The sequence below is a fragment of the Pundamilia nyererei genome, unplaced genomic scaffold (assembly GCF_000239375.1).
Source record: "Pundamilia nyererei isolate P.nyererei 1_Seehausen unplaced genomic scaffold, PunNye1.0 scaffold00060, whole genome shotgun sequence".
In the NCBI taxonomy this organism is placed as follows: Eukaryota; Metazoa; Chordata; class Actinopteri; order Cichliformes; family Cichlidae; genus Pundamilia; species Pundamilia nyererei.
Window position 1 is genome coordinate 2,470,076 of NW_005187461.1, and position 18,159 is coordinate 2,488,234.

General features: G+C 45.5%; 1 protein-coding gene across 1 annotated transcript; it reads right to left on the reverse strand.

Moving 5' to 3' along the window:
- Positions 1 to 1,661: 1,661 nt before the first annotated feature.
- tshz3a (teashirt zinc finger homeobox 3a) lies at positions 1,662 to 17,800 on the reverse strand. Its single transcript, XM_005734832.1, has 2 exons — positions 17,409 to 17,800; positions 1,662 to 5,849 (listed from the first exon to the last, which is right to left on the reverse strand). The coding sequence occupies exons 1-2, from the start codon at positions 17,446 to 17,448 to the stop codon at positions 2,533 to 2,535; spliced, it is 3,357 nt and encodes a 1,118-aa protein (XP_005734889.1). The 5' UTR covers positions 17,449 to 17,800; the 3' UTR covers positions 1,662 to 2,532.
- Positions 17,801 to 18,159: the final 359 nt, after the last annotated feature.

An 18,159-nucleotide genomic window follows, 5' to 3' on the forward strand; every position in this document is an offset into this window, starting at 1 on the left:
AAAAGAACAATGGATAACACATCTAATCTCCTCTTTATTATTGCAGAAAAATACAACTGAGAGGAGGTTTGTGTTCTTCATTCTAAATAATTGGCTTTAGTAAAGCTGCTCCTTCTACATTGCTCTCCAGCAGCCACTATAATGCTCATTCAAGCAGAAGTCCAATCATTTAGCCTTCTCCCTCCAGCCCCTCATTAACCCCCAAAGTGTCAACCATCTCATTAATGTCCCCAACCATCCTCACCCCAAGTCCATCACTAAGCCCAAAGCGTTATCAACACATACAGTGGTGAAAAAAATTGATCACGTCTGAGAGGTAATTTTATATCTGCGAGGACTCGGTAAGCTCTGGAAACTCACAAGATATTCAATAAGGGTGCTCAGCCTTTTTCATTTGCATTATCAATGGCTACCGGCCCGAATCCCATCTTTCAATTATCATCCTTTGTTAAGGGCTTTATTCTGCTTGTCAGATGTGAGTCATCGCTGGGTTCTCCCACAACGTTTCACCAATGTATCCTAAACGTCGGAGGGCTGGGAGCAAGTCTGAGGCGGTAATGAGTTTGTGTGAGAAGACGGGGTCAGGACACAGTGTGTGTGTGTTAATTAATCTGTTCCCGGGTGGGAGGAACTGAAGCGAGATGATGAGATTTAAGAGAGTAAATGGGTGTGCTGCACTCGAGCTGTCCTCTGCTGAGTGAACGAGCAGGGTTAGAGGCTGGGCAAATGGCCGTCGTCATAGTAACCATATAACTTCCCCAGCCCTGAGTCACTTAGTCAGTCAGTCATGACAAGCAAAGGTGGGAACATCAAACACAAAGAACATGATGTCCCCAGGCGTCATCGAGTAAGGCTAAGGTAGCTGGTCGAAAATTGAAAGAGTAAATATGACCGTTCGAGTGTGTGCGCGTGCGTGTGTGCGTGCGCCTCCATCACGCCTGCTGAAAAATATTAAAAAAACAAAAACAACACTCTCATTATATGGCACTGAGCCTGAATTGTGACTATTCTGATAGCATCAACACCTGCCAGTAATATTGTTAGATCCAAAAGCCTGCTTTGAGGGAATAGCACCTGTCTGTGCATTCTGCACCACTGTCAACTTGTCTCAGTGTGCGTATATAGGATCTGCTTTATTTTTTTCAAGGGACAGTCTTGGAGTCCAGGTGTGTGCCAGATCTGCTGTCTATGCCCAGGGCTCCTGATGGCATCCAAGCCCCCGTGGTAATCAGCCCACTCTGCCTGCTGTTGCAGCTCGCCTGCCTCCTCCTCCTCCTCCTCCAGTGGCTCGTTTCAGAAACATCTGGTGGTTTACATGCAGCACACACCACCTGCCAGACGCCTTGCAGGCAGTGGCACCGCTTGCACCTCTACAGTCCGCTCCACAACAACGCAACAACATAGAAATCACCGCGAAGGCTTGACAAATTGTAGTTGTGGAGACAACTGCACTGGAAAATGTTGAGTTTTAAAGTTCTGTTTAGTGTATCTGCAGATGTAGCCTGGTGAGCAGCTGATTTGTAAAGGCTTACTCAAAGTGGGACAAAAGAGGGGAGGGCTGAGGTTCCCTTTTTTCGGCAACATTCGGCCAATACTGTGATGTTTGTCTTCATTAAATCCACCCTGATCAACAAATATAAAAGAACACAATGTATTTTTGCAGCAATTAATTTGATTTAATCATAGAAGCACAAGGCATTAACATATCTGTATTGTTTTTTTTTTTTATCAAATAACATTTATAAAACTATTGTGCAAAACTGTGTCCTTTTTAATCTTCTTCAAAGGCTCTGCACCAGTGGATAGTCATAGTCCTCTTAAATTAGGAAATATAACAAGTATGCATAATTTAAACAGCAAATCATAAGCTTACACACTATATGTACATTTTTACACAGACCTGGATTTTAGTGCCCCTTAATCAGTGATAAAGAACAAGGCAGCTTTTACAATCAGCAAAAAACAAGACCGCACAGAGAAAACTATAAAACAAGCAATGAACTTCTGCTGTTTGGCAGATTCTTTAAAGGAGCTTTCCCAGGCATTTGGCTGTTTTAATGTGTTGATGACCAGTTTGGAAGGGCATTTTAAAATCTAGACAGGATAGGACTGTACAAATGTAACAGTAAAACATGCAGTCTACCAGCAAATCGAAAGCAAACTCACAAAAATACAAAATAAATACAATAAAATTAGTACATTTCAAGTCAATAGTTGACTCTCGAGTCAAAAGATTCACCGAAATAATCGTGAAACAATCCGTCTCACAAACGTGAACACAGACTGAGGGAGCTGAATAGCTTTGACCTACAGTATATTTTAAAGTGAAATAAATGTCTTTTGAAATACAGAGAAATCAGAAATGTGTATAGGCTGAATAGATGTAAACACCTTGTGCTGAAATTTTTAACAGTAGTTCATGGCAACTTTGTGCATTACCACACTTTTCGAATATTTTGTTTTTCATTTTATCTTTTTTAACAGTCTGTCATTCTACATATGTTTTACAGTATTTCTACTGCTCAGAGGGATTTAACATTTCTCCGTCTCACACACGTATAGCAGATGGTCCTCTGGAGACTTCCCATGGCTCTTGCTGAGGTGAAGCTTGATGGCATGCTTAGTGGCAAACTTACGGACACAGAGCTGGCAGCGATAAACTCCCCCATTACTACTGCAGTCATCTTGCGACTGTGGAGGAAGAAAGGACTCCAGGGGCACTACTTTCTCAGTGAGAGTCTGAGAGTCCCTGACAGTCTGTTTGGGAGACAGTTTGGCCAGGTCCCTGATTCTGAACCCCAAGTGGGCTTCCAGGTGGCATACGTAAGCTGCTGGGGTTCGAATCTGCGAGGCACAGTCACTGCAGAAGAATATAGGTTGACCGGAATCTAGGTTCTTCAGGAACTTCGTTCTGCCCGTTCTCCGTAGCTGGTACTTCACGTTGGCCAGCCAGTGGCTGATGGTGGTCATGGAGAGACCTGTGAAACGAGATATGTGCATTCTTTCTTGTGGGCTGAGGTCATTAATGATATATTTCCCCTCTGACGTCTGCCTCAAGCTCGAGGCAAACTGGGCCTGCAGAAGAAGGAGGTGCTGTGGGTTCCAGTTGGAGTGACGACCCTTTCGTTTGTGGCCATGCAGGGACACGTCATCATCGTCGTGGGTAGAGCCCACAACTTCAGTTTTATCCGTCACACGTGGGCGTGACGCCGACTTTGTGACATGGTGGGACTGTGTAAGGTTTCTCAGCATGTCTGAGATATCCGACAATGCATTTTCGTGTAGAGGGCTGCTGGATGTGTATGGAGAGACCACTGTTAGCTTTGCAGGAGTAACAAGAGAGATGGGAGAGACTGAGGAGGCCGTGGATGAGGGCGTTAGAGGAGCTGAGTTTACAGAGTCCCCTCGATCGCTTTTCCCTTTTGTAAGGTCCATGGGTTGGTCATCATTTGGCTGGCAAAAGCTATTGTTATTAGCTACACTTTGCTTTTTGGTCTGTGATGGAGGAGCAGCCACAGCGGCCTTCTCAGCCATGCTCTGGCTGAGCCTAGAGAGGAGACTCAAGGGATCTTGGTTTGGCAAAGAGGGCTTGGCTGCTTTCCCCAAGTGAATGTTCATTACTGACTGAAGAGCACTTAGAGGGTTGACAAAGGGCTGCTCTGGAGGAGTGTGACCAGTGATAATGGCAGTGCTGCATCTCAGTGCAGAGGCAAGCGGGGATTTCACTGCTGCTTCTCTCTTGGGTTCGGTTGCTGGAGATGTTCTGTCACCATGGCTTCCCCTGTCGCTATTGGTTGGGGTAACTTCCCTCCATTCCCGAGGCGAGTCTGCCTCCCCTCCCTTGTGGGATTCTCCAGCCTCACTGCTGCAGGGGGAGAATTGGTTCTCCCTCTTTGGAGATAACTGCTTAACTCTTTGTTCTACTTTTGCTACTTTCTCAGTCACTTTTTTCACTAAGTCTTCCATTGCCTGAAAGTTGTTGCTGGGAAAAAGTGATGACTGACTAAGTGGTGGGGAAATGAGGGGCTGGTTCTTGGCAAGGGAGGACGGCACTCCATCGCCTCCATTGAACAAGAACTTCATTTGTGAATTCTTTTCCATGTTTCCTTGCTTAAGGGCACTGGGGAACTGGTAGGCAGCATGGATGCTAGGATAGCCTCCCCAGCTTGGATTGCCACTCTGTGCCTTATTGATGGCTGATGTCACAGTGTTTTCCAGTGATTTCAGAATATCCAATCCCCCTTTAGGGCTTTCCTTCAGGTCCTCTTCGGTAAGGTAGTTATATTTCGAAATGTCGTATTTTTCCTCCCTCTCAGTATCTTCCTCCTTACTAACAGTAACTGCAACTTGCTTTTCATTTCCTATTGCCTCCTGCTTAGTGCATTCCTCCTCAACCTCCTCTTTCTTGATCTCTTTGAGGGGAGGGGAGGTGGCCGGGGGAGTTGTGGTAAGTTGAGTTTGAAGAGGCGGAGGGGAGAAGGTAGAGGGTGCAAGAGGTACAGACTGGACCCTCTGTTCTGTAGGTGTGGTAACTCTCCCAGGATTGGGGGAGGTAGCCTCGGGAAGTGTTTTGATTCTCTTTCCCACAGAGCTGGTCACCCTCAGGAAGTGTCCTGTCACCATCATGTGGGTCCTCAGCTCTTGGAGTGTATTATGGGAACTCCCACACTCCATGCACTTGAGGATCTGAAATTTGTTGGATTCAAATTGCCAAGCATAGCTAGCACCATTCTGGTGTCCATAGCGGTTATTTTGGGGAGTGTATGGGCTGGAGGAAGGTTTCTGTGAGGATTCACTAAGTTCTCCTTGTAGGTGTTTAGCTTTAGGGGTTCCTTCTCTAGAGCGCGGTGTAGCACTGAGGTCTAACCCCACAAGTCCCCGCTTCTTTGAAGACATGATTTTGGCTGCCACAGGGGCCATGGGCTCCTTCAAAGGCACTTTCTGGTAGTGTTTGGTCTTGATCATGTGGACACTGAGGTCCTGGAGGGATTCAAAGGAATGGCCACAATACATGCATTTCAAAACTTTCTGGGCATCCTCTTTTCCCTCCATCTCCAACAGGGACCGCTTACGTGGTTTAGACCAGCGCTTTGCGCCACTGCCTGCCTTGTCCTGGTTGTCATCACGGTAGTGGCCTGTATCATTCATGTGAACTGTCAGCTCCACCAGAGTGTCATAAGCAGCGCTACAGCCCTTACAACGGAATTTACTGGCCCCAGTAAAAATTGAGCCAAACAGCTTTGGGTTTTGCCTGTGGAGTTGGACTGTACTAAAGAGACTGGGCTCTGACTGAGCGGGGTGACGGCTCTGTGGAGGATGCTGCTGTAGTGTCTTTGCCACTGCAGTTTGGTGCCAGTCATAGCTACCACTGCTACAGCTACTACTGCTACTGGTGCTGTTACTGCGAGCTGGCTTCTCTGCAGAAGTCGAAGACTGCGCCGGTAGAGGTGTGGAGTTAAAATTTAGTGGTGACCACAAGGGGCTGGTGAGAAAGCTGGAGTAGATAGCCTTCATTTGTTCTAACGTGTCCATGCCTATGGGAGGCGTCTTGCTGTCAGCATTTATAGATGCTGTGACAACGCTCCCCTCAACTTTTCTGGAGGGGCTCTCGAAGTCTGAAAGACGGTCACTAGTCTCACTCACATGTGACTCACTGTCCATCTCTTGTCCTGAGAGCTCTGTGGTCTCAGCTGATTCCTGGTCACATGGCTGCTCCTTGGCAGTCTCTACACTTTGCTCCACAAACTCATCTTTCATGGGAAGGTCGTCCTGAGGAGTTGAGGGCAGGTCGTCCGCTTCTGCTTCCTCATCCTCCACATGGTGCTCTGTCAGCTCGTCGGGAGAATAAGCTGCAAGGAGAACCAAGACAAAGAGAGAAGAAAAGAGATGAGTTAAATTGCGGGGAGTGAACACGCTATGTTAGAATAACTGGAGAAAAAGTTTCCCTGCTATGTGTGCCCGAGGACTCCCAGGGATAAATGAGCCATCTGTGTGGGAGCCTTTAAAGCTGAGCTGAGAAATTACAGTCATCCCATTTCACCTCATCAACCGTTGAGGTGTTATTTTCCTCTAGGCGAGCCTGTATTTATATACTACCCCAGCCACACGGAACTTATGCCTCCCCTCTTTTCACTCCTTCTATTGGAGGAAAACAAAAAAGAAATATCTTGGCAAAAACATAATGCACCATTTTATTTATCTCAGGGCGCAACAGCTTGAAATGAAAACTAAATCTGAAATTAATGAAGCCCAATCTCACTGTGGCATTCTCCTCTGGGGTAATAAATGAGTTGGATCAACCTCCATCTGTCAGTTAATATGTCTGACGCCTCTTCATCTGCCTCTTCTCTGATTACACACACATACATACTGACACACACGCACACAGGCAAAGAGCATGTCTTCAAGAATTTCAAGAAAGGGATGTCAAAATTTTGTTGATGAAATGCAGATATGTTGAATAGACACCACACAGTTTCATCTGCACTGAAGTAAGTTCACTAGTTTTTTTGATACGACAGATAATCAGTACTCCTTGTTCAAACTATACACCTAAAGACCCAAAGAGTGTTAAATATCACATATAAGACATTTTTAAACAGACAAAGAATTCTATAATTAAAATCAAAGGAAGCGGGGATAAAGAGAACGAGGCGAGACTGAGGACGGCTGACACGACGGCGATGCATAAGTGACCTGTCACTTTGCATGGTGGCGTCTACAGCTCACACAGAGACCGATGAGTCTATGTGCGTTGGTGTGTGTGCACTGCATCCCCCATCCCTCCACACACACAACCACTATGTCTTTCGTGATGATGAGCCTACCCACCTAGCACCGACTGGCCCAGCACACGCCCCCTTTTCCGCAGTGTCACCGAGCCCCTGCTCCCTCGCTTCCTGACCACCTCACTCACAAAACCACTCAACTTAAGGAAAAACAAATACTCTCAGAAAATAGTGGATGGCCTGTGGACAGGTCTGAGGCCATTTGGACAATGTTGTAAACCAAGACAAATACTATGGCAAGAACCTTTAGGTATAGGCTAAACGGTTTGAGCACTCACGCACAGTCGAGTCTATGTGTGTGGACACACACACACACACACACACACACACACACACACACACACACACACACACACACACACACACACACACACACGCTGTGACTAAATCCTTCATTCCCCCCCACCTCCCCATGCACTCACATCCAGTCTAAACAAAAATGTCATAGCTGAAATAACTCTCATTTCCAGTGCTAACAGCCAATCTCTAGGCAGCCATGCGGCTGGCGCTGGTCTGATTTGGGCCCTGGGGGCACAGTCAGCAGGCAGCCCAACTGAGAGGCCAGCCTAATGGAGACCTGGCAGGTGCGGCCCACTCTTCGTCCTCCCGGAGATTTGGTTTGTCACTGGGTATCCATTACCTGCCATTCTCCGCTGATAGGCCCCGACAGCCCTGATCAAAAGATGTCGTTGGGCCCCAGTCCGCTTGGCAGTCAGTGGCATGTCGTTTGTAAAAAGGGCCAAGCAGGGTGTAAATAAAATGACATGATCACTTCCCCGGCCCCTCATGTTCTGGACACAATTATGATAATGTGGACGTTGAAGGGGAGGGAGGGGTCTGGGAGGCTGGCGAAGTGGGTGAGGAGGTAAATTGCTCACCCTCAGGAAAACATGCAAGAGAGATATCTCTGTACAACCAGTGCTGAAGTGACTTCCACATCCTTCTTTTCTTTTGCTTTTGGAAGGTCATGTCTGATTCTAATTTAAACGACTAAAACCAGCCAGAATGAGGTAGTTACCACACTTGTGTATCGACTAGCTACATCTCTTGACTGAATCGTCATGTCGTCTTTCTCAGCCTTCAACACAAAAGCATTCCGAGCATTTCTTCACATTGTCTGGATATTTCAACAAACTGTTGCTTGAATAAATTCTACATCTACATCACGCCATTGCATTTGTAAGCCTTGCCAGGTCCCTGTCCATTTCTTAACCTGGTAGTAAATGTTTTACATTTTGTACTAACAGAGCTCCAGTCCTATGGTTTATTGTTCATTTGTCATTAAGCCTAGAAAGCACTGAAAGGGGGAGTGAAGTCCAAAAGGACCGGCTATAAAAACCTATAGAGTCAAACCATGCTCCCAGGCAATTTAAAATGCAAAACAAAAACCATTATGTCTGAGCACTATCTGTTAATTTAATCCCCAATGACTGATAATCCATCACACAGGGCGACAACCACATCCAATTATTCTCCCTGCCTTGACTGACAACAGAGGTGATTTATCAAGCTAATAAAAGGTGATGGGAGTATAGAGGCTCCCTTAGAATAAATTATGAATATTATGAATACAACAATACTCCTGGATGCAGTCTTAACTAATATCTGAGCATATGGTGTAAGACCAATGTATGAATTTTCCTAGTGTGTGCGTTGGTGTGAGAAGCAGAGAAAAAAAAAGGAGATTGCGTGTGTGTTCATGTAATGATAAACTGAGCTGAAGCCATGTGGGGGAAAGACAAGAATCATTAGGTTCTATGAATGATTCCTTTAGGGAGGGGAAATGGGGTGGAGGGGTTAAGAGGGGTAGGAGGTGCACATTCACACACTCAACATCTCAGTCACAGCTCACACAGAAATAGCAATAACGACTTCACACAAACACACAAACTGCAGAAAATCGAACTCTCGCAAGCCGAAACACACGTTTCACCTAATGTAAAAATACACGACCTCAAATACGCTCTCGCATAATTGCAAACACAACTACTCAGTCGGTTATGACCCCCCCCCCAACAAACACAAACACACACTTGTACACGCATGTAGATGCAAGCGATGAGGAAAGACAGTGACATCTTGGCATGCAGGAGGCATTCCTGTGGAGTATCATTTTCATAAACATAAGGGCCGCAGACGAGGAGGGAGAGATCATCTGATAGAAATACTGCAGTGCTGCTCTGACGATCAGGAACAACAGAGAGGGCAGGGACAGGGGGGTGATTAAGCAGGAAGGTGCTGTGGCTGCCTCTAAAGCTGAGGCTTTAAGTGTCGCTTTCTGTCTGTCTCTTTCCTTCTGTCCTTTGGGTTTTTTCTCCTCAAGTGCAGTTGAAAACATTGTTTTTGATGCTACGCTTTAAACAGTTTTTGTATGCATAAGGAAAACACGGCGTATGTTCCTGAAAACCAAAGACTATGTAATTTTACATTTGCAAAAAGGAGAAACACTCAGTAGCCTGCATAATTACGTATTTATTAGCAAATGTAAATTTGCGGAACGCACAAATAGGTTTCCATCGAACTACAAATTCTTCTAGACCCCTTTCTTAAGTTACCCCCTTGATGACCAAAGGGAGTGTCTGTGATCTGGTTTTCACAGCTGGGGAAACAGTCTGGGAGCCGGATCACACCCAACACAAGCAGGGTAAACAGGATGTGTCATTAAAATCTCTACCTGTGTCTGACCCTTATACTCAAATGACTGCCTCGTCAAGAACACAACCTTGCTAGAGGCATCGTAGGAGAGTCCTTTACGCGGTCATCATGAGCACAATATTTTATTTGTCGGGTTTTTCCGCACTAAAACAGGACACCGCCTGTATAACAGATGGCTGTAAATTGCAGAACAAAAGCACCGCATCTTCATTTCTTTTCCTAAAATTATTGTGCAAAACTACTGCTATTAGTAACAATTTGTAAAATGTTTTTAGCTACGCCACAAACTAATGTATTGCAGAGTGTAAATCCAGCGTGTACATTATATAGAATTACTTAGACAGAAAAGAGAAGTAAGACATATAATCTTTACATTCTTGGGAAAATAAAATGGAAATTAATACTGCCGAAGGAGCATTGTCTGTGTGGGTTTTATGGTTAGATCACCTTCAGTGCACAAAGACACAACCGGGATCCAGGGAGGGAGCAGGAAGCACGAGTGGTCTCTAATAGTTTACTGTAAAAGAAAAGTTCTGCAGTGGTAATCAAAAGGCTACAACAAAAGGCTAAAAGTAGCTTCCAGCACAAGAAAGTGAAGCTCTGCAAGGAGAGGGTTAATCTGTATGAAAACATGGCGTGTGTGTCTCGACATGTGTACAATATTTTAGCTGGAACTTGACATCCTTAAACCAACACGAGCCCTCAGCGGGGGGCTCTTACCAACAGGAAAAACCTCCAGCACATTAAAGAACAGGAAGTAACCTTCAAAAAACCCCTACAAACCACTGCTTCTTACTCAAGTTTTGCAGCGATCTAAACCTCTCTAATAGATTAGAATAATTTAGCCTAAAACAGCCCCATTCTGTCAAAATAGCAGCAGATCAGGAACATACCTAAAATGCCTTTCTCTTGTACACATTTGTCAAAGTAACACACTCAATCAAACTTAGTTCTCTTACTCTTTTCCCTTTGATCCTCACAAGCTGGCTGAAAGTCCCATGAGAAAAAAATGAAACAGGTGATGTGTGATTATTTTAAAAATTAACAAGCTCTGACATAAGTCGCTTTTTCAGATATGACCGCAGAAGACTGTCTTGTGCTGCTCTCTTTTTGTAGGTTTTTAATACATTGCTTTGCTGCCTCATTGTGCTTATACAAGCTATCGTGTTACAGACAATCGTGGATGTCTTTGTCATTTTTTATTTGTGTGTGTTCTCTACCCCCTGATGGCATTGTGAATACATTGTGTCCGCCGATTGTAGTGGAGGATGTGTGATATGGGAGATGGGAAAAACAGAGAGATCATTCTGGCCCCAGGCAAAGCTTAGGGCTGAACCTTGTCAATGCACATGGTAAAAGGAGGGAGAGAGAAAGTGAATAGAGTCAACCCTCAGCTGCTTGTTGTGTTATAACTGGACTTCAAAGCTGCCAGCTGCAAATACAGACCTACAAGACCCGAAACTTCATCTAGTTTATCTAGAATGAGACAAACCACAAGCACACAAAGTCCTCCTGTTTCTTACTATAACCTCCATCTAATATTGAACACTATAAGTTAACCGAAGCCATAAAGTCCTATTTCAGAGCAATAGGTGATAAAATTTTACAGAAGAAAAAAAAAATACACACAAACTACTTCCACAGGCACGGAAATAAAAGGCAGTAATAAGGACTGAGGCTCCAGAGGAAGGTGATGTTCCAGTCTGATGTGCACATCAAGCCTGTCTCGTCTGATGATACGTAGTCAGTCAAACTTCCTTCAACTATTCCACATCTTCCCTCATTCTTTCCATCATTTTTTATATACGCCTTACTTGAGCAGCTCTCAAGCAAAGTTTCGTGAAGCAGAACTGCTGCTCAGTCCTACATTCCTTGAACTGTTTAGGCCTCATATAACAATGTTGTTAAAAAGTCACTGGGCTGTGTGAATGGGGCAAAACAGAAAGACAGCAGCCTGAAAGCCGGACTAAAGCTAAACTAAGGATATGAAGCCAGCTTCAAATACTGGGACTATTTTAGTTTAGACTTTCTGACATTCTAGTTTGCGCAATCTGAAATACTTTCTAGTGGGGGCATGCATATGTGCACCTGAACCTGTAGCAAACATAAACACAATTATCTGTAAATGTAATTCCATGCACCAGGACTCGTGCCTATAAGTCATTCATATCGTTCCATTGCAAGACAGCATGCAGTAAAACCGCATTAGTACAGTAGATCAAAGCCGTAACAGTTTGCAATGGCTAGCTTAGTTAATCATTTTGATGTTCATATTTATTTTCAGCTCCTAGTGTTTTCATAACTGGATTAAACTGGACTGGTCCAATCTGCCCTCATTTTCTGTGCTACGTGAAGTAAGTTGTCACTCTCAAAGTGATATCGTGGGGAGACAAGTATGTAGGGTTTTTTTCTCATTACAAGTAGCTTGAGTAAAATATTTACACGACTGGACAGAAAAAAACTGACTGACTGAGATCCAGTTATTTTAGTCAAAATGAAGACCCAAAGAGTGCGAGCCTAAACCAAAGGACAGCCTCTGGGGTTGCCTTTTTTTTGTTTTTGATGTTAAAAGTCGAAACTTTGGGTCAGAGCACAAGGTGAAGGGTATAAAATCAGGACTGGGGAGTGGGATGACCGAACCCCTCTCAAAACACACAGCTGCTGCCGTGATCGCCTAGCAACGAGGAGGTGATGGACGCAGCCCGAAGATGGATGGCCACCATAAATCACAGGAGTGTGTAGGAGGAGGAGGTAGGACACAGAGAGAAGGCAACATGAAGAGGACAAAAACAAAAATGTGTTTTCCAGTTTTCTGCCGCAGCAGCACCAGCAGAGCTGGCTCCACTTTTCACGATTGTTGGGGAATGATGTGGGTCTGGGGACTCTTCTGGGCAAAACTAAATGGAAATTTCTGGGTAATCATTACACTGGGTTATAAAAGATCCAATGGATTGCTGTATAAGGCATAATTGCAATAAACTCTATAGCGGCTTCTACCTGCCCTTTTACGTCTGGAGAGTTTTTTGCGATTCAACTAACTTTTTTAAAGATGATAAAAATGACAGACTATGCCTTTCATAAAGCAACCCTTCAGGCAAGGCAATCTGGGTAGTGTAGTTGCGGGATAAACATCCCTGGGCTATCTGATTATGGCTTACTGCAGCGGCACTGGTGTCTAGTAACACTCAGAGAGAGCGCTCAGCCATCCATCACGCAGTGAGTGTCTGTCTAAGGCTTTCCACCCTGCTTCTTCTCGTCCTGGCTCTCCAGTTACAGCCATACACGGCCGGCCTAAATAATATTCTTCATGATAAATGGCACTATAAGCCTGGTATCCATCATTAATCTGATTTTTAAAGAAGCATCCATCTTGGAGAGAGCCTGTTAGGGCCACGGGAGAGCAGAGCAGCTCGGGTTCATTTAAAGGCCAGGCTGCTGCATGAGTGATACCTGTCAGCCCTGTTCATCAGGGAGCAGCACACACACTCACGCAGCATTAAACACTGGCGCCATATGGCCACATCTGCGCACAGACACACACACCTCTACAATGCCTCCAAGCGTCCTCGTTGTGCATATATTATGAGTAAACAACGCTAACACACTTGTCGGACTTGTATACTCACAAAGCATATTTCTCCCCTTCATTCGACATCCAGAGATGTGTCATGGAAGAACATTCTGTCACTCATCAAAACACAACTCGGTGTAACTCAATCCTCTCTGTCATCTCGAAAAAATCTCCCCTCCCAAACGCTTCTCCTTAAGGGTTTCAGGAAATCTCACTCGCCCCTGGAAAAACTCTCCCAAACTCATACACAAACAACTGTTTTTTGTGTGAAACTCTGCTGACTTTACACCTCATACTACGTCTCTTTGTTTCTCTCAGTGCAATCTCTGTCTTGTTTTCCCCTCTTTCACTCTCTCTTTCTCTCTGCCCCCCATCCACCTCCCTTCTCTGTGTGTCTGGTAAAGCCCGTTTGATAAATGACACACGTCAGTGTGTCAGAAGCGAAGGGTGGGTCAGTGATAAATGACTCTGTTGAAAAGGAAATCGGCTCTCTGGCATGGCTTGGCTATTCTCCTCCTGGATTGGGTTTCAGGACCCCTGAAGACCGGAGCAGCTCAGTTTCCCTGAAAACAGCACACATCCCACCAGGCTCTAACACTCTCTAACGCTCTCTACCTCTGGGAGGGGTGGGAGGGTGGTGGGTTTGGAAGGATCCAGCCTGTCCCAATTGTCGCCACAGTGCAGCTGCATCTATCACAACAGCAGTGGGACTATTTTTACAAAGCCTCCGACTCGGTGCCCAGACAGCAGTCTCAGCTGAAAACCTCGGCTGAAAGCACACTGAAAGCTGAAAGGGAAGAGTGTATGGCTAACGGTTTTCTATTTGTGACACTACTACAGCACTTACACTCTTCTTTTGCTCTCAGAGCCCAACCCAATGGGTTGACGTCTGCCAAGTGCGTGTTAAAAAGGAGAGAAGGCCCATTTCAGCGCCCTCGCTCTTCTTCTCGTCATCCCGCCCCCCCTACCCCTCCACCACCCACCCCCATCACCACCACCAGCTCCTCCTCCCCTTCCTCCCCCTTCTGCCCTCGTTCTCTTCTCTTACACTATCTCTTTCAGTCACTTGCTGGCAGGGTGGCACTGTTATCATTACACAGGCAGGATTTATGGAGTCAAGGCCTATGGCAAAAACAAAAAGGCGTCTGTCAATACCTGTGGGAAACATTCTGTCAGCCTTCCTCCTCCTCCTTTCCCTGGTGCTCACAGCCTCATTAGGTATGCACTTATCAGACACATAGATCACAGACGTGACTCAACCTCACCGGAATCCAGCCACAGGACTTTCATTAGCAACGGGCCCAGCAAGGCCAAAACACTTGCCTTGCTCACACCTGCAGACAACAGCAGCTGAGGAGACGTATTGTTGTTGTTGAACCTCGCTAGCGCTGTCACTGCGTTTGTCGGTTGGACAATTAAGTCCAAACTTGCGGTCCCCTGCTGCTTCCAAAAGGGCGTGCTTTTCACACATAAACAACAGGAAGGCAGACAGATATAAAAGCGTACTTAATTTCACTTGGTGCTTTTACAACCCATTCAGAACATATGGGTGTGCGTCTGCAATGTGTGCTGTAAACGCTTGTATCTTTACTGGTGTCAACACTCTGTGTTTGTTGTTTCTTAGCTGGCACACACACAACTGACTTGCTAAGAAAGAGGTGGGAGGAGAAGAAAAAGTGGAGACTTCTTAGGCCTGAAGGGTTCAGAGAATTACAACCTGACCGCAGCAGGTGGTTTGTAATTATCATTCCCGTCCATAGTATCAGTAAGTCAAACCACGTACACATTCAAACCCAACAAATTCAAAGGTAGATGCCCACTTATTTAAGTGTATACTCACTCACCCGCTCGTAGACAAACATAAGTGATGGCTGCCAGTTTGGCAGCTGTACTCCTGACCCTGCAGAAAGAAGAAACTGTTGCTGTGGAGTCCTGTCCAAATCAGACCGACTTCCCCACCCTTCTCCATCTACATCACACCCTCTCTCAGACTAACTCTTACACAAACGAGCAAAGCACAGCGTTTTGAGAATGAAAAGGGCAGGATGGATTTCGCTGTGGTGGTGTGACAATGCACTGACACGAGCTGCAAACAGCTGCGTCTTCGCCCTCATGTTGTAAAGCCTATGTCGACTTCCTGTTAAGTCGACGGAGTATTTCAACTTTCTGAAGCCATTTCAACAGCTTCGGGACCCCGAGCTGGTGGCAAATTCACGAAGGGCTCTACATTTCCACAGCCGGGAAAGTCTCGCTCTCTCATGTTTGCTCGCCTGTTTATGTGGCCAGCTGCCCTTGGCTGTTAAGAGCACTCAGACCTGACCCAGGTACGCAGGCCCATTTGTCACCTGCAGCAGAAAATTGAGTTACAGCACAACCAAAGGCGAGCGGCTCTGTGTAATATCAAGTTGATTACATCAAAGTGGTGGCAAACCTCATTGGGCTGGGCACCCCGAGCTTGTCATCTCCAATCACAGGGCCTGTCAGGACTCCATCAGCCTCACGGCTAATTGGACCAACGCTAATGAAGCAGGCAAAACAAGTTTTCTACTGTGGAGAGAGAAACCCTCTCAGACAGGAAAGAAAGAGAGGGAGAAGCCGAGAGTGTGTTTGAGAGACAATGAGAGAGAGCAAAGCAGGGTGGTGTGTGCGTGTATATGTGTGTGTGAGGTGGAGTGGGGGGGTAGATTTTTCATGCAAGTCTCAAGGTTGCAGTGGGCTGACTCTCCCCCTAAGTCCCTAATCAAGGCCCATCATCTGTCATCCTTTTCTTTGCTCTCTCTATCACCATGCTCTGTGCTGCAATCAATTCATCATCACCCTTTGTGTGCCACTGAACAGTTGACAACTTTATAACTTGCAGCTGCACGGGTTGACTGACAGGGGTGGAAGGGGAGCATGAAAAAATGAAGAAATGAATAGATGAATGAATGAACAAAGAAGCCTGGTTTCAGGGAGAAAAAGTTGTTTTCTAAAAACACAAAACGATCTATATTACAGCCTTTTATTCCCTTTCGTCAACAGAGAAACAGCAGTGTAGCAGGGAAGAGAGAGGAGAGGAGAGGAGGAGATGAAAAAAGAAAAACATCCTTCTCACTGATCTGAAATCAGAAAGCTTTCAGTCATTCTTTATGTGCTCCCCGCGGCCACTCTGAGCCAGTGAGCATGTACATTAGGCTGGGGCATTTTGATGAAATAAAAGCCCAGGCCAGCTTATGGCTAAACAGAATGGGAGCACTCACTCAGCTTGTCTCTGATTGACCATTAAAGCCATTGATGAATGGGCCTGTCAGGGGAGAGACAATTAAATCAAACATGAAACAAAGCCGTTGTGACGGCCCGGTCTGACAGAGCAAACCCATTCCTCCCCTCCATTACATAGCACACGGCTCCTTTTACAACCCCTAACCCACTCCTCCCGCCTCCTTCACCCACTGTATGTGTGTAACTGTGTCTGCCTATGTGTGTTCAAAGTGAAGAAGTGAGCATGTGCACATGGAAGTGTGATGTTCTCTGCTGGAAGTATGTGTCTGCTTGTGTGTGTGTGATGTCTCACTGTGAAACCACTTTGTCCCCCCCTTCCTTCACTTTTTCGTGAGTCACTTGACCATCACGGTAATAGAAACTGTGTGTGTATGTGTGTGTGTGTGAGAGAGAGAGAGAGTGAGAGCCAGTGTAAAAAAGTACACAGGGCCTTTCAAAGTGGTTTAAACGTGACGTCAGGGGCCTGCAGCACATGGTGGGAAGTGATTTTCTGATGCAAATCGGGAAGGATCAGATCAAAGCCGCATGACAGCCAATCAATCAACCGTCAAATCAGACATGGCAACTGTCGATTATGGCTCCTTCCAGCCCACGAAACCCCATTGTCTGCTCTCAAATTGTTTATCTTATCCCAAGAAAAGAAATACCTCAGAGGTAGAGTTTTTTTTTCGCTTGTGCAAATAAGTTAAGCGCTGTGATCAAATGCGCACAAAGCCCTTACGCTCTTATGGCACGCCTCGGGCACTCGTTAAGAAAACGCCGCTTATTTCCAGAGGTTTTACGCTTAAAGATCCAGTTTATATTACATCTCATGGATTCAAGTTTGGAAAAATAGGAAGCGAAACTTTACAGCAGCCGACTCATCCGACCGGGGCACACCAGCCACTCTAAGCGAGAGCGAAAACGCAGAATGTTGTATATAAACTATACATCAGCTTTATATTGGTAATAGTTTCTATTAGGTCTCACAAGAGTAGCCAAGAGTGACAAAGCGCATCGTTGGAGAGAGGGGAAAAAACGCCGAAGTGAAAACGGAAATGCGGTGACTGGAAAGTGAGCTTTACAAAACAAATGAACCGCAGCTTTGCCACCGTGAGCCTTATTTTACGCATATAGTATTTGGCTCCACATACCTGCTGCGCGCTTCGGCGCTTCTTGTTTCCTCCGTGGCATTGTGTTTTTTAATCTGTGGGGATTTCCGTGAGAAGTCTTCTTTTTATTTCATATAGCTGCCCCCTCGCCGTATCCGGGAAGATCCACCTCTACTCAAAAAAGATTCACGCCTTCGTGTAGTAGACTGCACAACATCGGGGAGTCCGATGAAAAGAAAAACTAAAAACCATCGTCACTGGAATAAGGGCATGCACTGAGAAGTCAGCGGGAAAATACATAAACAAGGTGAGGGAGCATATTTTTGTTTTGGTGGGATCGCGTTAAGAATGTCAGCGGTGATAGCCAGCGTCCACCTCGGCTGCCTGGTCTGGCAACAGGCAAAGTTGAGGGATAAGAGAGATGATCGCGTCACTCACAGCAGGAGAATGGGCAAACCCACCGCTCCGTTAACTCTTTACTTCTCAGAGAGGGGCGGACACCACACACGAGTGTCCTCCTACCTCTGGTTTTCAGGCAAGTCAGAGGTTATTACACGCAGGCGGCTGATTATTACAAGCCACAAAACCACAGCTATCATAATGATTCCAGTAATACCACGAGGCACGTCAGTCTAACGAATAATCATAGAATGTAACGTTTATCACACGTTGTGACTTTGCTTTATTTATTAAACGAACACATTTCCCCCGTTGTTTACTTACGTAACTATAATTTTCTTGCCACATAGATGCAATGTGTCTGTTACATTGTAAATCATTAATCTATATGACA

Coding starts and splice junctions, on each gene's coding strand:
- tshz3a (XM_005734832.1), bottom strand. CDS start 17,448: ATGCCACGGAGGAAACAAGAAGCGCCGAAGCGCGCAGCAG. Junction 5,850..17,408: donor AGCGCCGAAGCGCGCAGCAG/GTATGTGGAGCC, acceptor TTCTCCTTGCAG/CTTATTCTCCCGACGAGCTG.